Source organism: Lontra canadensis, unplaced genomic scaffold (assembly GCF_010015895.1).
Source record: "Lontra canadensis isolate GAN:19392208 unplaced genomic scaffold, GSC_riverotter_1.0 scaffold85, whole genome shotgun sequence".
Taxonomy (NCBI): Eukaryota; Metazoa; Chordata; class Mammalia; order Carnivora; family Mustelidae; genus Lontra; species Lontra canadensis.
Genome location: NW_022631079.1, coordinates 6,731,585 through 6,755,872, shown reverse-complemented (window position 1 = coordinate 6,755,872; position 24,288 = coordinate 6,731,585). Strand labels below are relative to the sequence as shown.

The 24,288-nt window shown below is 39.4% G+C and overlaps 1 protein-coding gene across 9 annotated transcripts in view; it reads left to right on the top strand.

Moving 5' to 3' along the window:
- RYR2 (ryanodine receptor 2) overlaps positions 1–24,288 on the top strand; it is a 740,314-nt gene that overhangs the window by 666,171 nt on the left and 49,855 nt on the right. For all 9 annotated transcript variants that reach the window (XM_032883093.1, XM_032883091.1, XM_032883088.1 and 6 more), the window contains 5 exons: positions 601–677; positions 1,474–1,547; positions 11,456–11,536; positions 12,291–12,379; positions 13,969–14,097. In XM_032883093.1, coding sequence (XP_032738984.1) covers positions 601–677; positions 1,474–1,547; positions 11,456–11,536; positions 12,291–12,379; positions 13,969–14,097 — 450 coding nt within the window. The remainder of the gene's footprint in view (positions 1–600; positions 678–1,473; positions 1,548–11,455; positions 11,537–12,290; positions 12,380–13,968; positions 14,098–24,288) is intronic.

Genomic DNA, 24,288 nt, shown 5'->3' with positions numbered 1-24,288 from the left:
AAGCTAAGAAGGTAGAGCTATGCCCTGCTTTTGCATTTTTTACTTTTGTGTTTAATCAAAATTTTAACCACAGAATCTGGACATCATTCTGACAACAGAGAAGAAAAATGTAATTGTCAAATGATTACTACCATTCCTTGAGTTTGGAGACCATGATGATGGAAACTAAATTTCTGTCTATGACATTAGCATATGGTTGCCAACATTACCGGGTTTAAGGACCTCACTTTTGTGTGGAAATCTAGGACTCACATCTGGGTGGCCCTTCTTCCTAGTAAGCTTGAACTAAAAATCTGAATCTTCACATACTTAAAGAGTGACTAGAAGAGAGTTATGAGTGTTATTTTTCCCTGGACAGTCATGGTGCTTATGATGTTTACACTCCTTGTACCACGCCAGCCCTTTTATTGACATTGAAATCTACAGCCATAGTGCCTTGACACACTCATCTCTATTTCTTGTTAAAGTTGTGGTCATATTTGTATGCACTGAGTGTTTTACGTCTTTATTCCAGCATAGAGAACATGTTTTTGTTGTTTCTTATTTAACATAGAATAAGATTTGTGTTCAGTGGCCCTGTGGTTTATATATTTACTGTAGAAAATGCTTGACTACCTCAAGGAGAAAAAGGATGTGGGCTTCTTTCAGAGTCTGGCTGGCCTGATGCAGTCATGTAGGTAAGCACAAACCTCCCTTGTTTTGGTTCTACTCGGTGGATTGTATCTTTCAAAGTTTTTGTTTTACTTTGCTGACACTAATGATACAGAGAATATTTTTTAATGATTAAGTACACACTAAAGTGGGACAATAGAGGATGTCTTATTTTCTGTCTTATTGTTAGCTGTTAGTAATGTCTTAATTATTAACTTACTCAGTGTTAATGATGTCTTATAATAGTCTTCCCTGTGATTAAATAGGGACCTTAGGGAATTAATGTGTATTCTGCATACTTGAAAATAAGCAGTGTATGAATTTTAAAAGAGGAAAAGGAAGATTCTGATGAGTTTTATTTGGGAGCTTATAGACCATTTCTCATTTTCCCTAAATAAATGATCCTTAACCGACTGATTTATGATAATCATTTTCTATTTTTTACAGTATTTAAAATCATTCAGACAGCATTTGACAAAGGAATCTGACAGATACTTAATGTAATAAGCTATTCTAGCTGGAAAAACATGATTATTATAATTATATTCAGTGTGCCTGTTAACTTTGTAATGTACACCCGAAGTTCAAACCCATTAATGCCTTATGTTTGCCTTTCACACGGATCATTTCAGTGCAGACCCTGGGGAGGAACTGGGCTGCCACTCGGAAAGTATGGATGGTAGACATTGAATTGGGGCATGTCTTCACCATATGTTAATATTTGGTTTGCGTTTCATGATACATGATTTGTAGATACCTGCTCTCCTGAAGATAGAAGGTTTTCTATTAGTCCTCTCAGTGTCTTTCTCCCTGTTATTGTAGTGTCCTCGACCTAAATGCATTTGAGAGACAAAACAAAGCTGAAGGACTTGGAATGGTGACCGAAGAAGGATCAGGTATTGATCACTTAAATTAAAAGTTTCACCTGCCCCCCCCTTTCCTGAAATGAGTCCGTTACCAATTACCTTTTGAGTACAGAGAGATACTATCTCTCTGGTTATTTTTAAATGGCCCAAATGCTTCTGTGGTTCATTTAAAAGTTCATAATTACACACTCACTCAGGTCACACCGAAAACTCTTCCCTGTTGGCCATTAACACCTTTTTGTTCCAGACCTACTGTAAGTTGCCGTTCCCCTAGTTGGGTAGTAGATCAAGGTCCATTATTAGAGAATTATCTGTAAAATTATAGAGCAGATGGGTGAACCACATCAGAGAATATTTGACTTCTTATGGCTAATCTGGCAAATTGCCAATCTCAGATTCTCTGTCTCCTTAAAATAGGGATGGTTTGAGAGACCCTTCCATTAACCATTATTCTGACTGTCTCCTCCCTTTTAGCACAGATATCTCATACATCCATATGTCTTTGCAAGTCCAAATTTGATGAAAAAAATTAAGTCATTTTTAATGTTTAAATAATCGTTCACTTAATTTACATGTGCACCAATAGAATGGCTCACATAATCTTAGAGTTTTTCTCTAATAGATGTGTGTATAAACTAGAAAATTTAACATATTTAAAGCAGAAATAACTATTGCTGCACTTGCATTTCAGTATTTATTAAGAAAAATAATCTTCAGTATTTTTTTTTGTCTGGATTTGCTTTTATTCTTTTGTGTTTGACTTTTTTAAGTTGATTTTGTTTCAGTAAGGCCTTGTGTGTTTATCTGTTTTCATTTGCTTGGTCTTGTTTGGAGTGGTCATCTTATCCATGTATTAGTTTGGAACATTTGGATCTTCGATAAAACTAATCCTGTTTCAAAAAATAAATTTTCTCCCATCTGCCATTTGCAGTCTGCTTACCTTCCTGAAATATTTTCAAATTAACTAATCTCTCTAATTATTTCTGTATATTTTTATTCTTATAATAGGTAAAAGAATTAGCTGCATGTTTCTTACTATTCTTTAAAAATTTTCATTTATGTATATTGTAATGCTGCTACTACTAATGCTGCTTTGTTTTCTGCTTGACATATGAATGTATGGATTCAATCATCAACTATCAGTCCTACAGCTACCTAATTGTGTTAGTTAACTTTAAGAAAAATTGCCAGCAGCCCTCTAAACTTACTTAAATTTTCCGAAATGAATATCCAGCCAAATCTCTTCATTATTAAGGGTTGTGTCAACAGTTATATAACACCCAGCCTGAGGGCACCATCTCGAGAACTCAGAGTTCTTACAAATCTCAGAGCCCATTACCTGCCTGCCTCTAGGGTCTCCAGGAAGCCCTGGGCATTTTCCTTTAGCTGTAAAGTGCCTGAAAATGAATGAATTCTCTCTCCAAAGTCTGACTTCCCTGTCTTGGAATTAGAGGTCAATTTTATTTTTCCCTACAGTTATTACTTAATATTCCAGAGGCAGTCCCATTAATCACTCTTCATCATTGTTCATATCGGCTCCCACGTGGAAACAGTGGCCCCCGGCAGGCTTAGTTTACTGGGTCTCCTGTCCTTTGTCAGCCAGATACGGATTGGAATAACATTCCTGAGTCCTAAATCAGAAATCACTTGGTGAGAATGACCATTCTGATATGAGAATTAGTCACATCTCTCAATATGAAATTGATTTGATTGGTTTATTCTTTTTCAACACACAAATAATTGCCCAAACTGATTAACACTTTTTCTATTTTACTTCCTTACAAACAGCAAGACAAAACCAACATTTCAACTTCTTTTTTTTTTCCCATTTCCTTTTCTTTCAACTGTAAATGTACTTTCCTCCCTTCCTCAGTCATCACACATGAGCGTGGTAATTATTACAAATGATCTGCCTTTTCTTTATTTGCTCCTTCATTTGTCTTTAGCTTTGTGTATAGTCTTGACAGTGACAGTTTTTTTGTGCATTTTATCCTTTTATAGATTGTTTAATGAATAGATTATTTCATTTCCATCATTATGCATCCTTTTATTTTAAAACTCATATACCAAGCTTTCCTTATTTTTTTCTTTCCATGAGGATGTGCAGTTATTAACATATTAGACATGGAGGGGCAAGAAGCATTTCAGTTACATTTTTTGGATTTGTTTTGTTCCATGTCTTTCATTTTGAAGAAAATTCTGGTGGACCCAGTGTTTGCAATCGTTGTGTAAATGAATGAATCATAGATGTGTAGTCTCCCTGTGGCGTTTCTGTCTTGGACATACTGTGGCTTTATGGCTGCACTAGTGGGTGCACGGGAAAATCAGTGGTTATCGGGGCGGTGGGGGGCTGTGACTGGCTGAGTCTCCTCTTGGCCAGGGTGCTCTGCCAGTTGCTTTCCAAATATTGAGAGATCTGCAGTTTTTACTCTATTCCCTTGAAAACATCACACGTTAAAGACCCTCTTAACATAAAAACTGTTTTTCATCCTTGAGACTGAATTTTAAGAGCAGTAGAAACAGTTGCAAACTAATGTAGTAACACAGATAGTAGTTTCTAAAAGACGCGATATCCTATGGTAATAAACAAGGGATGAGATTTTTGAAAAGTACCTAGTACATCAGCAAGGCTTTAGAGATCAAATTGTGCTCTCTGAATACTCGGTCTTGCCTTTATCAAGAGGCCAATTGAGAAAACAATGGTAATTCAGTCGTTCTACGAATAATATACTACTTCCCAAATTGAGAAAACTTAGAGCAACTCTGCCTTTTGGCACATTTTTAAAAAATTTGTGTGACGTGTCCATTCTTTTGTTTAAGGTCTACAGAAGTTAAGAAAAGTTTATACCCTCATAGGGGAAGGAAAATTGATCATTCCTCCCAGAATCCATAGAGAAGGTTGAAAAAATCTCAGTCTGTTTGAGGCTCAAACACTATAAACTCAGCACGGAGAAAAATAATCTGACACTCTAACTTTTCTCCATCCTAACCAGCTGTCTCTATTAGGCCAGATCTCTATCTGATGATGAGAAAATAACCATAAATTGCATAGCCTTGGAAAATATTTAATTTATATGTACCTTTTTGATACCTACAACCACCAGTGAGATATTGTCCCCATTTTATAGAAAGGGTACAAGGCTTGTCCAGTATCACACAGTGAAATGGCAGGGTAAAGACTGAAATGCAGACCTTCAGCCTCACACTGTTACCAATTTCATGAGACAGTCCCTTCCTCCATCTTTTGTCTCCCCGGGGGCTTATTTTGTACTTACCATATTGGTTAGCTGGTAATTTTTGCTTTTTTACTTATTGCTCATTCCTCCCTTCAAAGACACTAATCTACTGCCAATTTTTGCACTTAATGTTGAAGTTGTAAAGTCACTTTGGAACTTTGTATGGTTAAACGTGATACTCCTAATTTTGTATTGAGATACCCTTGGGGAATACGTGCCTTTCTAAGGTTTGTACGTGAGGATTTCGGTCTAATGATTTAACACTCCTTTTTCCACGGCTGTTACCATCATGTATGTTTGCGAGTATTAATATCCCTTCTTCCTAAATTTCTCCCATTTCTACAAAGCCTGGACCTCCCACTTGTTTAAAAAAACAAAAACCAAAACCAAAACAAAACCGAAAACCAGTTTTCCATGGCAGGTGTGTTTAGTAGACTTGTGATGTGCTCAGTGTTGTCCTCTCTGTATACTTTTTAGCCCTGTGTGTTTTCCTTTAACATATAAGGAAATTCAAAACCAAAAACCTATATGAATATTTAATATTTCATTCCATCCTTGGATATTTTTTTCTCAGAACCATTAAACCTCATTACAAAGTCATTATGAGCTTGAAAGTGCAATTTTTCTTCTTTCAAACTTCTTGGAATGTAGTAGGAGAGATCTTATTTTATTTTTTGATCTTTTTGCAGTGGTCCTAGACTTCATCAGCAAGATGAAATCTTGAAGCGGATCTCATTCCGCAGAAATTGTTTGATTTTTAAAAATTGTGTACAAAGCATTAACTACCAATTAACCTTTCTAAATTTCCATCTGTATCTGATAATGTGCTGAATCGAGGTTCTTACTAGGCATGTTTATAGTGACCTCATCAAGTCTGTATGAAGTTGCAGCAAAAGAATTAATTAATTCGTTCATTAATTATTAATCAAAACAATAATCAACACAATCTCTCAATATTGGCTATCCTAATTTTTTGTTAGTAGTTATTTAGTACTTTAATTATTTATTGGTTGTCTCCCACCCCAGATTTGCGGAGTCTGACACTAGTTCAGCTTACCCTTTGAGTTCTGATTACACTGCTCTACCCTTCCTCTAGGTCAAGTTTCTTTTCAAGAAAAGCCTGTGATGTTAGTTTGTGGCACTAAAGAGATTTTCCTAACATCCCTGCCCAGTTTTTAAACAGTAAAGCTCTGATCGAAATTTGAGTGGTTGTTATGTGCTAGATGCTGTCCTAGGCATCTGAGTTCTTTATGGGCTCAGCGTTGTGTAGACAGACTTGAAAACAAATAATTTTGAGACCCATGATCTGTGTGTATGAGTGGACTGAGTTGAAGTACTTAGCTGCCAGGCTCACGCGGTAAGGATCTCAGTAGAGGTAACAGATGGCCTGAAGTAGGTGTTTACCTGGTAAATAAGGAAGGCAAAGGAAGACGTTTCAGTGGAAGGGAGCCGCACACGCAGGGCTTAAGGTACAAGGTATAACAAGGAACGTCACTGACCTAATATGGCTGGAGAGAAATAAACAGACTAGAAGAGAAAGAGAGTTCGTGGGACACTGTGAAAGCATTTTGTGCCATGCAGAGGAATTCCGTGCTTTCTTTCTGAGGCCACGGACAGTCATTATGTAACAGTCATTATGTAAGTAACACGTCCGTAGTATTCCATGTTGTGTGATGGCCCACGTGGCATTAAGTTCCTAGCATCCACTGTTCTGACCAGTGACATTCAAGTGCGTAAATGACTTGTTCCTCAGCTAGCATGCTAAGTAGACCCTGAGTCTTGCAAAGTTAGGGAGCAGCATGATTTCCTTCATGGAAGTTGGGAGCTCTGAGATTATTATGTTTAATGATAGATTGAGGGAATTTTTAAGAGTCTGTTTTTCATAATTACTGTTATAGGAACCCATCTGTTTTGTGGGAGAGTGTTGCAATTAGATTGCCTACCAGTGCTGTGGGCAGCGCTGTGTACGATGAATTCCGCAGGCTGAAGGCAGGGAGATCCGTCAGGGTGTCGGTGGATGGAATGGTTGAAGAACAGTAAGGATTCCAGTTAGAGGAATGGGAGCTGGAAGGCAGTAAAGGTTATAAGAGAAATAATCTGCAAATCCCATTTGAAAGCAAAAGAATGTCTTCCTCTGTAGCTGACAGGTCCTTTAATTCTGTTATCCATGGGACATACCTAATTTATCTCATGTAGTGGTGGTTTTTGCTGTCTTGGGATCTGAAAGAGGAGTACATTTTATGCACTGGTGTCAAGTCGAGTGCACGGCAAATGTGGATTACTTACCACATCCACAACCCCACTGGAAGTCTGTGTTTTAGAAACCTAGGTTTTTTGAACCTATGACTTTATGTCATTGAAATGTCACTTTTATTCCTATTGTGTGTTGCATATCTCAACGCAATTGTACTTGCTCAAACCAATTTTATTCTCCCAACAACCCTATAAAGTAGTTAGCTCTGGAGATTGTTAATTGCCATATCTGAATGATGAAACAAAGGCTCAGAAAGGTGAACTGACTTTCCCAAGGCCATATAGCTTGAAGATGGTTTTCCTTAGGTTCTAAAATTGATAAAAACAAGTAGGAGTTCACAATTTTAACTAACATAGGATCCATGTAATCAGTGATTGTTAGCTAGAGATCTTATCGATTACAGATGTGAGCTTTAGGAAGTGTAGAAACTAGAGTATACTGGACTCAGACCATATGATATTGAAATGACCTATTCGTTGCCTGTCTTTTCCATTAGACTATGAACTTCAGGTTCAGGCTTGTGTCTGTCACTTCTTATGTGCCCAGGACCTCACAAGGTACCTAGTGTGTAGATGACACTTAATGAATGTTTTTTGAAATTTACTGGACTCAAACCCTTAACTAGCCAGTAGCTATAGGACCTTTGTCAAGTTACTTAATTGCTCATTTGTTTACTGAACCACAAGATGGGATTTGTGTAACCCGTTTCATAGAATTATTGCAAACCTGAGATGAAATGATGAGAGAATATATCTATCACAATGCCTAGCACACTGTAGTCACTAACTAAACGTTACTTGTGAATCCATTTAAAAAACTGTATCCTTTGTCAGTTGAGTGGTAGTATAATTTAAGCAGCCAGTTAAACCATTTAAGCAGTGACAGTAAAATCACCCACATGGAATCAAATACTTGACTTTTCACTATTTAAAAATATTTTTATCTTAATCTTTCACTTTTGCCATTGTACAAAATAGATATTTGAGTCCTCTGAAGATCAGTGATCAAAACTATTTCTTCCATGGTTTTGGCAGGGTGGGGGGCGGTGGGGAAGCACTCTTGAGTTCCAGTTAACAAGCTTTTGTAGGGAGTTCTTTGATGCAGCCAATCTTCTATTTCATGCTTTTCACAGTTTTAGCTTTCTATTATTGGAGATGTTGCCATGAAAAGACCTTATAACAAAGAGGATCTTAGTCTTCTGGTCTATTTATCCTAATTCAGTTGTTTTTATATAGGTAGTCTTTTCACTCATCACATTCATTTTTTTTTAACAATTATTGATAACTTTTAGCAACTAATAACAATTAAACCCAGCCTCTCTAGGTCACAGCATTGAGCTGTGTCCATGGATGTTTTAGGTAACCAATAAAACACATACTTAAACAACTCCTTATGTACTTTTCTATTAATTAGATAAACCAATTAGTGAGTGGAACAGTGACCTTTAAAAATAATGGATTTTTGAGGGGCTGTTGGGTGGCTCAGTTGGTTGAGCATCCAACGCTTGGTTTCATCTCAGGTCGTGATCTCATGGGTTGTAATATCAAGCCCCACATTGGACTTCGCACTCCATGGGGAGTCTGCTTGAAGATTCTCTCCCTGTGGCCCTCCCCTCAGTTGCTGTCCCTCTCAAATAAAAAAATAAATCTTTAAAAAAAAAATGAAAGTAATTAGATATTTAAAATAGGAACTAATTTTACTGGTAGCTTGAATAAAGAAAGTCTACTAATATTATTTCCAAGTGAGAATTTATGTTTTTGAGAATATTTTGGCCCACTAAAATTGGCTTTTCAGAAATATTGAACACGTTTAATAATTATGTTCAAATCACCATATTCATCACCTAGGCATGTTGTTCCCATCTTTATTTAGTGTTCTTGCCACTGCTACTAATAATTGTAACCTTTCCACAATTTCTAAAAATGCTTCCACAAATTATAAAGAGCCAATGAGATGTGCACATGTTCTCATTTCACAGATGAGAACAGTAGGGAACACAAAACCATCTCATCAGCAGCAACAGTATTGAAATTACTCTCCTTTTATTATGGGATTAGAAATCATAAGCCCCTTATAATTAAAAATGAAACCAAATGAATGCCCTTTACCGTATTTGCATTTGACCATCATGTACCAATTACAAAATATTTTAAGAACGTCAGAGCACTTTCAACTACATTTTACTCCATTTCGTTATGTTACTAATCTCGGTTTCCATCTTACAATGGAATTTCTTTTGCATACATCACAAAGTAGACGGTTGGTCCTGTACCTTCTGCAGACATAAAGCCATCATCCATCTCTGTTACTGTACCACTTACATGCAGCATGGGGAATGGCAGCATTTTAATCAGATAGTAATGTGTCCGTTAGGCAAGAGCACCCCAGTTTATACCTCATATCCCCTGATGGTAAATAAAGGCTTAGCCGCCCCCTCCCACTCTCCTCTACCCATTGTTCTGCTGTGTTCAGCGTGTTCTTATGTAAATGAAGTTACTTGTATGTGTTTTGGTATGTCATGAAACTACTGTGCATGCAGACAATGAATACAGCCTTATGTCATAAATCAGTGTGCATGGTGCAGAGCATTTCTAGGAACACAGGTAGACTATATATGTATTTTTTTTCGTTGTTAACCTTTTTGAGGACTTTCTATCAAGGGTTACTTATTCCACATTGAGTATATGAACATTGGAAATACCTGGTCTATTGATGCAGTTTTCTAGAACAAAAACCATTTTAGATGGGCTCGCAAGGAGAGAGTCAATAAGTCTGTGTAAATAGTTCATCATATTTTGGTTTAAATATTATGTTAAAGACTCTTCTGATTCAAATAGTTCACAGAAAGATACTGAGTATCATCTGGGAAGAGTTCTGTTTATTAGCCTAGACTGTTCTCCCTTTCTTTGCTATCCTGCCATGAATGTAGACACTGAGGAATGGGCTTATCAGCCATGGACTGAGAATCACAGCAATGCGCACTTAAACTTGAACTTGCCACACGACTATCTGTATGCATGGTGATTTTAGTTTGGTCACCAAATATCATATCTTGCAGGGAAACCAGGACAGTGATTTTATGTACTTTTTTTAATGTTTATATTAGTTTTCAAAATGGTTTTGCTTCCTAACCCTCCCATTATATGAAGCCTCTCACTTTGAAAGTCACAGACTACAGACTGGTAAGTCCATCAGCTCTCTGTCCTTATAATCATTCATAATTTTAGTTAAAGTAAACACATGGTCATTGCATAGTTTTCTTTCTTGGCCCAAAGTATTTCCAGTCTGAAAAGTTATTATCATTTTTTTTCGAAGACATAAGTACATCCATCCACTTGCCGAACAACATTTTTGTGTCATTTTGATTTCTGAACAACACATTTAGATGCCAGAACGTACACTCATAACATTGAAAATTTTTCCACGGACACTCTATGCTTTTGAAATCAACTTTCATTTGTGTGGTGCCGTTTTTCCGTTTGTTTCTTTTTTTGTGTTTGCTTTCAGAGTGACTTGTGATCAAGATAGATTTTGATTGAAATGTAGGTAAAATATCTGAACCCTTTTCTGAGGTGTCATGCTTGCCCCATAGATAGAGTTGTTTTTTTGTTCTGTTTTGTTTTTTGAAAGGCGAAAGATTTATATTATCTGAAGAGAAACCGGATTACTTTTGTTTTGTTTTTAAATGATGCTTCCGTAGCTCTGAGCTAGCCTTCCTTTCACCTTTCCTGCTTAGTTTCACTCACAGAGCAGGAGCCACCAAAGTCTGTCTTTTGGTTTGATATTTAAAATAGGTCTGTTCGCCAGTTCTCTCTCCTCTGCAAGTAATGCTCCAACCAATGACGTCTCTGTATCAGATTTTTAGAAGCTTTTACTTTTTTTAAATCCATAGGCAAGCTAATGAGACCCTTAGTTGAAATGGATTAAGAAAAGTTTTCTAGTCATTTAAAATTCTATTGTTATTTACAATTTCTGTTAATTATTCTTTAAATAAAAGAAACTCTTGGTCCTGTTTTCCATATGCATTGAATGCCTTTGCATTGAATCACTTGGTCTTACTCTGGGAACAAAGGAGATTTAACTTTGGTGTTTTTAAGAGATGTAGAGATCACTCCTAGAAGCACCTTATCCCCCCAAAAAAGAAAAGAAAAGAAGAAACGTTTAAACCTTCAGGTTGTTTCTAAAATGTTGCCAAACCCATGCTGCTACTTTTAACAGAGAGAAACCTGAGTTTTAAGATTCAAATGTTCTTTTCTGACAAAGAAAAAGTACATCTATCTGCCAAGCGCATGAGCGAATGAGCTTCAGATAGAACATTGGCTATGATTTGTGACTGTTTTTGGTTCAGAACAATGCTAGATCAACCTGCAAGTTTTATGGAGGTGGGGAGAAGGGGAGGGACAGGCCAGGGTAGTTGATCATGTCTGATTTTTCTGGATTTTCTGCAGGAGAAAAGGTTCTCCAGGACGACGAGTTCACTTGCGACCTCTTTCGCTTCCTACAACTGCTTTGTGAGGGACACAACTCAGGTGTGTGAGACCCCGGGCTATGGGATGGTACCAAGGAATCAGAATTTTGAAACCAGTCAGCAGTCAGCCCTGAGCCTTCTTCAGTGTGTTCAGTACACGCACGGTGACCTTTTATGTATTGCATTCCTACTTTCAAAGTCCTTTGCTAGCCACTTCGCTTAATTTCCATCAGTTGTTCTTCTGTTGAAGAAGACGGTGGAAAAAAGAGATACATGAGATAGATAGCTACAGAGAAATACAGGGCTTTATTTCTTTTATACATCTTCTCTTTAACTGGAGAATCTACTTCATTGTATTTGTATTTTCCTTTGTGGTTGATATAACTTGCTTTCTCGCAAGTTGATATAACTAGCTCTCTCCCAGACTCTGTAGGAAGCAGGAACTGTATCTTAATTTTATCTTTGTTTCCCAGCACTAAGAACAGTACTGAGGGACAAAGGATAACTGAATACATAATTTAATTACTCCATCCCAAAGGATGGAACTCCTTCCGGCAATTCACATGCCCAGAGCTCTAGACTTAGGGATCAGGAAACAGAGTTAGCCACCTTGTAGACCAAAAATTGAATACTGATAGTCTGTGAAGCACCTTGATGTGTTGGGATGCCCACGTAAAACACTCTTCTCGAATAAAGCAAGCACCATTCTTAGCCACGATGATTTTGCTGGAGACCTCATTTGGTTTTGGAGTTCTTCAAATAACTCATTTTAAACTGTTGGGGAAGCTTTAGTAACATCTTTTGATCTTATGTAGATTTTCAAAATTATCTGAGAACTCAGACTGGCAATAATACGACTGTGAACATAATCATCTCGACCGTAGACTACCTCCTGAGAGTCCAGGTGCGTTGCCTTCTGTTGGGAAGAAATGGAAGGGCTGGGTAGTTGAAATGACGGGGCAGAGCTCCTAAACTGTCGTGTTGTAATGTGTTCTGATGGATGACTAGACAGACATTTTGGAGATATTTTGTCCTTGATCACAGCCTTTCACCAAGTCCTAGGGTGAAACTGCTCCTTTTGTGTTTGCCTCTGATCCTGGCTCCTCTTTGCCTTATTATTTCCTTTCTATAAGTGGGAATCTTTTCCCCTCATAGTTTTCAGCTTGATGGCATTTTAAATTCATTTTCATTTTGCAAAGTACTTACATACTCTGCTCCTTCTGCTACAGTTCATAGATAAATGGGGGAAGAGTATTTGAAACATTTTCAAAAGTGAGAAGGAAAGTCTTTCAAAATATCTATAATACACTTAACTTTAACAGGTAGTTATTTTCAGCTGTCCTGATAATGTGAATTAATTTTAAAATTCAGCTTAACACTCCACCACTTAAAAATCTCCCTGATATTGTAATAATCTTTCACACGTTAATAGACTGAATCTGAAGGCATAGGCTCCTAAGTAATGGGAGCCCTGTACAAATTTTATAATTTTATTTCCCTCATCTTACTTATAACTGGCCAGATAGAGTCCTGTAAAAACTGCACATTCAAACTTTCAGTTTCTCCCTGAATCTTTTGAGTGTGTAAAAACACTATATATGTGTATATATATATATATATATATGTGTGTATATATATATACACACATATATATATGTATATATATATACACACACACATACACACACAGCTTCCATTTTGGAAGCAAATTACAAAAAAAAATATTGCTGAAAACATATTTGTGATGTTTAAAATCATATCTCAAAACCCAAATGTAGTCTGCGTGCTAGACGACAGTCTGTTACTCCTTTAGCCAACTAAAATTCCTTCCAATATAAGTTATCGTTGAAAACATCCTGTTTAGAAAGTTGATCTTGTTTATGGTTGTGTCAGTGTTTGTTTTTTTTTTATTTTTTTTTATTTTTATTTTTTTAAAGATTTTCTTTATTTATTTGACAGACAGAGATCACAAGTAGGCAGAGACAGGCAGAGAGAGAGAGAGAGGGAGGCAGGCTCCCAGCTGAGCAGAGAGCCCGACGCAGGGCTGGATCCCAGGACCCTGAGATCATGACCTGAGCCGAAGGCAGAGGCTTTAATCCACTGACTGAGCCACCCAGGCGCCCTGGTTGTGTCAGTGTTTTTAATAGTCTAATCAGTTTCTTGAGGAGCATTTACAGGAACAAGGAACATTTGGGAGTTCTCATGAGGAAACATGGGCTTTGTTGGAGAAAAAGCCCTGATGTCTGTAACCCAAAAAACATCCATGACTTGTCTAATTTTTGTGCTTACATAGTCAACGTTTAGCTTTTCTCAGTAGATGAATATATGTTGATCTTATGAATCCTTATGTCTGTGAGATTCAAGATCATCAGAGACCATCATTTTTAAAGCTAAGTTTTCTGCTTCTTCTCTCCAGCTGCTATTTCTGTCTAGGGAGGACAGGTCAGTGGTAGCTTGAGGTTGTATCTTAATCCTATCACCCCTCTTTTCCAGGAATCCATTAGCGATTTCTACTGGTATTACTCTGGGAAAGACGTTATTGACGAACAAGGACAACGGAATTTCTCCAAAGCAATTCAAGTAGCAAAGCAAGTCTTTAACACTCTCACAGAGTATATTCAGGTAAACATTTAAATATTTCTGCCTTTAATGAATAAAAATAAAAAAAGTCAACTGGTTACCTTTGAATTCCTTTGGAATTCTTTGGAAAATGCAAGATGCCTACTTTCCTGCCATGGCCCACGTTTCCTGTGAACATTTCATATAGATTCTTAGCCAATGACAATTAAATATCAGGTTGAGCTGTGATTTTATATGGACTGAATTTGCTTTACTGTTTGGCAGATGGAGATATTATTGATTCCTTTGAGGCATGAACAAGAATGTTGACTCTCTTATATCTCTAGAGTCTGGAATGTGTATTAAGCACTCAGTAAATATTAAAGAAAGGAGGGAGAAAAAAAGAAGAAGGGAAAGTGGAAGGACAGAACACTAAATTACTCTTTATTGTGTCCCGGTAAAAGTAAGGAGTTTCATAAAAACTTTATATAAAAGAGAATAGTGAAACTTCATGTTAGAACACATACGTGTGTGGGTACACATACACTCACATACATATAAAATCGTATAGGAATGTATATTTCAGGTATAATTGCAATAACCATGAGGAAAATACCTTTTTTTTTTTAAACATCAATTTGTTTTATATTTTCCTTAGGCTAAACTGCTAGACTTAACCTGTAGATTTTTTAAAGATTTTATAAAATTCTGTTTTTTTCAACATGTGAAGCTTTGGTATTTGCTAGGGGACTGTCAGCCATCTTTGTTTTCAGTCTCCATGGCCAGTATCTCTCTGAATCAGTCAGTCAGTGTGTTGAAGTGCCATGTGCCAGGGTGAAAACAGGAGGGATATGTTTAGTTTGTTTCATTAGACTTAAACGAATCATGTGGCAGGAAGAGGACGTAAAGAGGAAGTAAAAATAGCAGATAGGTCCCCCAGGGCCTAGCATAGGTGCAGGTGTTTACAGGATGAACATGCATGGCCAGGGGAGGGTGACGCAGGGGAGGGTCTGCAGAAGTGGGGGGTGAGAGGGAATGACCCCTCCCCTCCTCTGGCCCCTTCTCTCCTCTCTAGTCATACCTGGGAAGGATCTCACTTTCTGTGTTCTCTCCCTGGGTGGGAAAGAGGATCCTTATCACAACATTTCACAATGGAAAAGCCACACTCGATCATTCTGAGAATTTTTCTTTAAGTCAAATAAAAGTGAAAATTTAAATCTGTTTCGGTCTGGTCACATTCCTCTTTCCTTGTCTTGACTGGCTTCCATTGCTGCCTTCGTCTTCTCACATGTGTCTTGCAAGGTATAGCCATAGCATTCCGTGTGGATTCTCTTGTTTAAGTAATAGAATTATCTGATGACATTAGGAAGCCAGTGAATTCTATAGAAAGCTGAGAAAATGGTTTCTGTATCACATATGGAACTTAAATGCCTTTCTCAGTGGACAGCGAGCATTTCCTGGTTCTTAAAATAGGTGAGATTCCTAAATTTATATAAAACTAGGAGAATCCATTCTCTTATGTGCAAAACAATTTTTTTATTGAGATATACTTGACAAAATATTATATCAGTTTTAGATATAAACATAAGGATTTGATATCTGTATATATAGCAAAATGATCACCAAACTAAGTCTAGTTAACATCTGTCACTATGCATAGCTACAGTTTCTTATGAGTAGGAAATTTAGGATTTACTCTCATAGCAACTTTCAAATATGTAATACAGTGTTATTAACTGTTGTCACCATGTTGTACGTTACATTCCCTAGACTTATTTATTTTATAACTGAAAGTTTGTACCTCCTGACCCCTTTGCCCATTTCATGCCCCCCACCCCCAGCTCTGACAACTGGCAGTCTATTCTGTATGTTTATGAGCTTTTTCATTTGTTTGTTTGTTTAGAGTCTACATTTAAGTGAGATCATACAGTAATTGTCTTTCTTTGTCTGACTTATTTCGCTGAGCATAATACCCTCAAGGTCCATCCATGTTACAAGTGTCAAGTTTCTTTTTTTATGGCTGAGTAATACTCCCGTGGGGTGTGTGTGTGTGTGTGTGTGTGTATGCGTATCACATTTTCTTCATGCATTAATCCATTAGTAGACACTTAGGTTATTATCGTATCTTAGCTACTATAAGTAAAGCTGCAATGAACGTAGGATCGCGTGTATTTTTTTGACTTAATGTTTTCATTTTCTTCAGATACCTGTAAACGGAATGGCTGGATCATTTGGTAGTTTCATTTTATTTTTTTTGAAGAACCTCCATACTGTTTTCTGCAGTGACTATAACAATTTACATTCCCAATAACAGTGCACAAGGAGTCCCTTTTCTCCACATGATTGCCAATGCTCATTATTTTATATATACATGTGTATGTATATGAAATATATGTATACATTTATATATGTATATATAAAAGCATGTATATTTATAATAGCCATCCTAAAAGGTGTGAGGTGATATCCCGTTATGATTTTGATTTGCCTATCTCTGATGATGAGGGATGTTGAACATCTTTTCATGTGCCTGTTGGCCATCTGGATGTCTTTTTTAGAAAAATGTTTATTCAGGTCCTCTGCTCACTTTTTAGGTCATTTTTTGCTGTTTAGTTGTATGAGTTTTTATATATTTTGGATATTAACTCTTTATCAGATACATGATTTACCTGTATTTTGTCTCATTCAGTAGGTTGCCTTTTCATTTTGTTGATGGTTTCCTTTGCTGTGCAGCAGGCTTTTAGTTTGATACAGTCCCACTTGTTTGTTTCTGCTTTTGTGGCCTTTATTTTTGGTGTCAAATAAAAAAAAATTATTGCTAAGACTTACGTCAAGGAACTTACCACTGTTTTTTCTTTAAAAAGCTTTATGGCTTGCAGATCTTACATTCAAGTCTTTAATACACTGGGTTGTTTTTTGTTTTTTTTTAAGATTTTATTTATTTATTTCACAGACAGAGATCACACGTAGGCAGAGAGGCAGGCAGAGAGAGAGGAGGAAGCAGGCTCCCTGCTGAGCGGAGAGCCCGATGCGGGGCTTGATCCCAGGACCCTGAGATCATGACCTGAGCTGAAGGAAGAGGTTTAACCCACTGAGCCACCCAGGCGCCCCTCAAGTCTTTAATATATTTTGAGTTAATTTTTGTGGATGGTGTAACATAGGGGTCTAGTTTCATTCTTGCATATGTGGTTTATGTTGTTTTCCCAATACAGTTGATGGAAGAGACCATCCTTTCCCATTGCATATTCTTGGTTTTTTGGTCATAAGTTGATTGACTACAGATGTGTGTATTTCCTGATTCTCTTCTGTTCTGTTGATCTGGAAGTCTGTTCTTATGCCAGTTCAATCCTGCTTTCATTACTGTAGCTTCATAGTATAGTTTGAAATCAGGGAACATGGTACCTCCAGATTTCACAGGATTGCTTCGGCTATTCAGGATCTTTTGTGGTTCCATGCAAATTTTAGGATTATTTGTTCTATTTCATGAAAGATGCCATTGGAGTTTTGAGATGCATTGCATTGAATCAGTAGATTGCTTTGGGTCGTTTGGCCATTTCAACAATATATATTCTTTCAGTGCAGGAGTGTGGGATATCTTTGCATTTGTTTGTATCTTCTTCAGTTTCAACATGGCCTTATAGTTATCACTGTACAAGACTTTTACCTCCTTGATTAAATCTGTCCCTGGTATTTTAATCTTTTGATGCAATTGTATGTGGGATTGCTGCCCTAATTTCTCTTTCGGATAGGTTATTATTAGTTGATAGCAATACAATAGATTTCTGTATATTGATTTTGTATCCTACAGCTTTATTGAATTATTAGTTCTCACCATTTGTCGGTGGAATGTATTTTAGGATTTTCTATATACAGTATCCTGTCCTCATGCAAATAAGAATAGTTTTACTTCTTTCTTTCCAATTTGTATGTCTTTTATTTCCCTTGCCTTATAGCTCTGGTTAAGACTTCCAGTACTACATTGAATAAAAATGTGGGCCCACTTGTTTGTCTTTGCTTTTGCAAAATTCACTGTTGGAAGGAGTGGGCATCCTTGACTTATTCCTAATCTTAGAGGAGAAGTTTCTGCTGAAAAAAATTTGCCAGTAGTTTTATGGGGATTTCCTTGGATGTAACAAGTTGTTTTTTCTCTTGATGCTCTTAAGAGTCTCTTCTTGACTTTAACTTTCGTATTGTAACTGTAGTGTTCTTTGGTCTCTTTTGGTTCTTCTTAATGGGTTACTTTCCCCAGGCTAAGGAAGTTTTTAGCCATCCTCTCTGGAGGTAAGTTTTCTGTCACTTTCTTTTCTCCTTCTGGGGCCTTTGTGATGTGAATGCTAGTTGGCTTGGTATTATCCCTTAAGTTCCTTAAGCTATCTTCCCTTTTTTTCATTTTTTGCTGCTGTGACTGGGTGAGTTCCACTGCTCTGTCTTTAAATTCACGGATCTTCTCTTCAGCTCCATCTTGTCTGCTACGAAACCTCCTTGCCTGTTTTTTTTTCAGTTCAGTTGTATTTTTCAGCTCTTTGGAACTTTCTTATATTTCCTTTCTTTATTGAATTTCTCACTTTTCTTATCCATTTTTACCCTGAGTTGGGGCAGCATTTTTATGATTTCCTTTGTACTCCATATTGTTTGGTTAGTATTTTTTCGCTGAGGTTTCATCTTGTTCTTTCATTTAGAACATATTCCTCTGTTTCTTCATTCTTCTTGACTTTCTGTATGGGTTTCTATGCATTAAATGAAACAGCTACCCCTCTCAGTCTGGAAGGAGTGGCCTCCTGTAGATGAACTTTACTGGTCACCATTTGTCGGTGGAATGTATTTTAGGATTTTCTATATACAGTATCCTGTCCTAGCTCTTGGCTGTGTCTCAAACCCTCATGATTGCCCAGGCAGTATATTTTATTTTTAACAACTGACAGTAGCTGAAGGAGGCCGGGCCAGTCAGTGACCCAAAAGAGAAGAGCTTAGCACCTAGATTCAGGCTGACTGGGAAAGCTAGATCCTCAGGCAGCAGCTTTTTCAAAAATGCAAATGTATACAGTCATGTGGGATGGCAAGCATTAACCCTGTTGGCCCCAGAACAAGACGATCTGGGGGTGTCGCATGGGCAGCAGTTGTAAAGATCAGGGCTCCAGATGAGTGTGCGTGTTCCTTTCTGGGAGACAGCAGGGAGCTGTAGCAAGGCAAGGGGTGGAGGGAATGATGATGGCATTCCTCAGCCCGTGTTCCCTGAGAATACCTTCATGGCTCCTGGTGGTTTGCCCCACCTGAAGCTTGTCCCCGTGACACAAGCTCTGGGAGTAGCAAGGAGGCCTCTTTCATGGAAAGACAAGGGGTATGTTCCTGTCTGCCCCCCATGCAATGCCCTGGAGTTGGTAGCCTGCCGAGAGCTGTTTCTCTGCTTGGTTGCAGTCCACTGGGACCCAGTGTAAAGGCCTGTTTAGACAGAGCGGCCCCACCTCAGTTGAACAGCCATTTTGTTATTTATGCAGTAAAACTTAAATTGACCCTGCCTCCCCCTCCAGGGGAACTTACTTAAAAGCAAGTCCGGGAAACCAGTCCCAGGTAACAGCCCAAATACAAGGGTGGGTTAGGTCAAGTGGAGACATCCAATCAGTGGGGGTGCATACAGTCTCCTAGCTACCAAGGAGTGTGGTCCCTGCCTTTTGGGCACCAATTCTCACCACGGTGATAGGCTAGCGCAAATGTCTACTATGGGGTGAATTGTAGTTCAGTTGGCCACCTGTGTGTGGCCAGGCTCAACCACATGGCCTTTGCTCTATAAAAGTTAGTCTGTGAGGCAGGGAGGGGTCGTCGTCCTCTCTGTAAGGGGCGGCCCCTACCAGTCTCTTTGACCATCGTCTGATTCTTGATGCTTGGCACGAAATAAAGCTTTGCTTTACCTTCGCTTTGTATCAGTCTCGCTCCTTTGACCATGGAGCCATTATTGGGGGACCCGACATTGGGGACCTGACACCAGGAACCCAAGCCACCCTGCTCCCCAGATCCAGGTGATTCAGGGGTGCCCCCTGGCAGCATTCACGCAAACCAGGGTACCTGACAGAGAAATGAGGCGCATATGAGATGTCCCCTCAGACAGATGCTGGTGCTCTGCAATTTGGGAGGAGGGTGGGAATTTAAAGCTGGCTTCAAGGTCTCAGGAGGGAGGTACAGTCTGCCTTTAGCTCATTAATGAGAAGCCTGCCCCTCAGGCTACAGCTCTGTTGATATGCTAATAGGCCTCTTTCACAGAAAGAGGGAGCTCCTGGGTCTATGCAGCTTGCTGTGCCCTGGGGGGGTGTTCGTTTTTTAAGAACTCTGACCTCATCCATTATAATCCTGCGGGCCTCTGAGTTTAAGCCTCCCTGGCCACCTGAGCCAGGTGCTGTAGAGGTATTCCCTGTCTGCAGCCACAAAAATCAGGGAAGAGTATAAGCGCCTCTCGGCAAGATACCAGTCTGTAGGAGCGAGGGGGAAGGAGAGCACAAAGATTGTGCTCCTCTGCCTTCCTTCCCTGAGCGCACCTCCGCAGGCCCCTGGAAGTGTGTCACCCGGGAAGCCTGCGCCCAGCCCGAAACACCTACACAAATACTCAGGCCTCTTCTTGGAAACACCGGGGTGTGTTTCTAGCTGCTCTCGGTGCAGTATCCTGCGAGCAGTGGTCTGCCAAGAGCTCCTGTCTGCTCGTTACAGTCTCATGGCAGCCAGGGTCGCAAGTCCTCCAGATGTGGGTGGAGGGTCCTCTCTGGAGATACGGGTGCTCCCGGCCACAGCAGAGGGACAGTGCGAAGACGCAGTCAGTGGCTAGAGTGGAAACATGGTACACACCAGGGGGGAAAAAGAAGAAGAAAAAATTAAAAGGACAAGAAGAAAAAAGATGGTATGCCCCCCCCCCCCCCCACCACCAAACTGACTTTCATCAAGCCCTGGGAGAGCAGGGATGAGTGAGCCCACAGACTGGAGAATAGAGTTGGTGCAGCTAGTGTTAGTGAGGCCAGGGAGAAATGGGAATATGGCAGCCTCCTTCCCTGGAGAGATCCCAGTGGGCCCTTCCCCCTCGGCCCCATGCTTTGCAATTAGGAAATGAGTCTCTTTTACATGAAGTCAGGGTGCTTTACGAGGGCTGCTTCTGTGCTGGGCCCTGGGGAGGGTGAGTACTCAGACGTACTTTATGAGCTTTTCTTTCCTTAGTTTACCACAGCCCCATAGGTCTTGTGGGTGGGACCCCCACTGGTCTTAAAAGCCAAATGTTTTGAGGGCTCATTTCTCAGGTACTGGTATTTATAGTTGGGGTGCCCAGTGTATGGTGCAAAGCCCTTTGCTCCTCAGGGAGAAACTCTGGGTTTTGAGTTTTCTACCAGTTGTGGGGTATCATACCTGGAGTGGAGTTTATGGCAAGACTGCTCAGCCTTTCCTGCTTACTTGCATATGCTTTCTGTCTCGGTTGTTGACAAGTAGGGAGGGGTCAGTCCACCAATTGTAGATTTTTTTTGTCCCAAAGGAAATTGTTCTATACATCGCTATAGATTTGTTGTCTCCATGGGAGGAGGGGAGTTCAGGACTCTGTATTTCCTATGTCATCATCTTGAACTGGAACCCCAAACTTTATTCTCACTTGTCCACGTAACAGAGAACATTCTATATGAGCATCCAAGGGATAAAGTAGCTTGGCTTATTATGGCTTATTCATTTTTTTTTAAAGATTTTAAAAATCGGGGTGCCTGGGTGACTCAGCCATTAAGCGTCTGCCTTTGGCTCAGGTCATGATCCCAGGGTCCTGGGATCAAGACCCACATAAGGCTTCCTGCTCAGTGGGGGGGCCTGTTTCTCCCTCTCCCACTCCCCCTGCTTGTGTTCCCTTTCTTGCTGTCCCTCTCTGTCAAATAAAAACTAAATAAATCTTAAAAAAAAAAAAGATTTTTTAAAAATTTATTTATTTGAGAAAGAGAGCAGGAGCAGGGAGGGAGAAGCAGATGCCCCACTGAGCAGGGAGCCCAATGTGGGGGAATCCCTCAGACCCTGGAATCATGACCTGAGCCAAAGGCAGCACTAAACTGACTGAGCCACCCAGGCACCCCATGGCTTACACATTTTTTAACTTATTACTCCTAGTTTATATGGCATTTTAAAAATAATTTCTGAAATATATATATGAATAAAAATTATTTCATTTACAATTTTAGATATACAGAAAAGTTGCAAAGAAAATGTAGAGAAAGTCTCTGTGTAAGATTCACACAGATCCCCCTAACATTTTATGTAACTATGACACATTTACCAAAAGCAAGAAATAGAATCTTCTAATCTAAATTACAGACTTTACCAGTTTTTCCACAAATGTCCTTTTTCTGTTCAGGAACCAGTCCAAGCCACCACATTGAATTTAATGAAATATATTTTGAAGAAGCTTGTGTTAGTACCGTATTTACTGACAGTTGTTAATACTGTGACTAAAAACTCATCATTAGCTTCATTATTTTGGACTGCCTTTTAGATTACCATATTGCGTATTGCTTTTGGTTCACATTTTTGCTAACCATAGAGACTTACTTAAGAGGAAGATTCAAAACCAGTGAAATCAAGGTAATCATCTGCAGGATTCCATTGCAGTTTTAATAAGGTGGGAAACACAAGAATTGCTTAGATGAGAGGACATCATATTGTCTAAGTACCTAGAGTAAGACGGCAAAATAATTGGTGAGAAAAGAGAAAGTTTTAGGTTTTATTGCCAGAAGTTCAGTCTGAAAGTAAGACCAACCCACTCTTCGTCAGTCAGTGAAGGTTTTACTCGAGGCAGGCACTGAGGAGATGCGAGAAATAAGAATGTTCCACAGTGGGTGAGGTGCGTGCCCGATTTGGGTTCGTTATCACTTCCTAGAAGTACACGGCCTACGGTTGAGCAGGTCCTAGAAAGTATTGTAAATTCTGGATGTTTCCACTTTATAAGGAAAAACGGGTCTGTTGGCCTCACGTCTACCACTCTGTCGCATCAGGTTGCAAAAATAACTCTTGGTCACCTAGAGTTTGCAGAAGACCTTAGTCCCTTGCCATATAATATTTTAACTTTTGTTTAAAATACTGAATACCCCATGAAGAAATTTTTTCTTGACTTGAGGAAAAATCAAGATTGTTTTTTTTTTTTAAGATTTTATTTATTGATTTGACAGAGAGAGATCACAAGTAGACAGAGAGGCAGGCAGAGAGAGAGAGAGGGAAGCAGGCTCCCTGCTGAGCAGAGAGCCCGATGCGGGGCTCCATCCCAGGACCCTGAGATCATGACCTGAGCTGAAGGCAGCGGCTCAACCCACTGAGCCACCCAGGCGCCCAAGATTGTTTTCTTTGAAATGGCATTTAGTTTTATTTTATTTTTACATATTTGTTTATTGAAGTAATCTCTACATGGAAGGTGGGGCTCGAACTCACGATGCGGAGATCGAGAGTTGTGTGCTCCTCTGACTGAGCCAGCCAAGCGCCCCTGAAATGTCCTTTCAGTGTTCCCGTAGTGGCCTCCGGCACTTGGCACCCTCGCAGGTTTTTGCAACGTGAAGCACCGTGCAGATGCTTGACTTGAGCCCCAGGGAAATCCTGAAGCTCCACTGCTTCGGAACCGGAGTTGTAGGAGCCAGCCAGGCCAGAAGTACAATCGAGTCCCCCTAGCCTGGTGCCTTGAATGGCCCAAATGTATCAAGCTACAAGTTAAAATAACCTGACCTCTCCTCACCACTTTCTCTCACACTTGTTCTGTGGGCGACTGTTGTGGTGGTGGTGGTGGTTTTTTTTAAGGTTTATGGTTTTAGATTTTGCATTGAGATCTACAATCCTTTTTTTAAAAGTTTTTATTTATTTATTTGACAGAGAGAGAGACAGCGAGAGAGGGAACACAAGCAGGGGGAGTGGGAGAGGGAGAAGCAGGCTTCCCGCTGAGCAGGGAGCCTGATGTGGGACTGGATCCCAGGATCCTGGAATCACGACCTGAGCCAAAGGCAGATGCTTAACAACTGAGCCATCCAGAAGCCCCCTCTGGGGCTTTGCTTTTCTTTTCCTTCCTTCCTTCCTTCCTTCCTTTTTTCCTTCCTTCCTTCCTTCCTCCTTTCTTTCTTTAAGATTTTATTTATTTATTTGACAGAGAGAGAGATCTTAAGTAGGCAGAGGTAGGCAGAGAGAGAGGGGGAAACAGGTTCCCTGCTGAGCAGAGAGCCTGATGTGGGGCTCAATCTCAGGGCCCTGAGACGATGACCTGAGCTGAAGGCA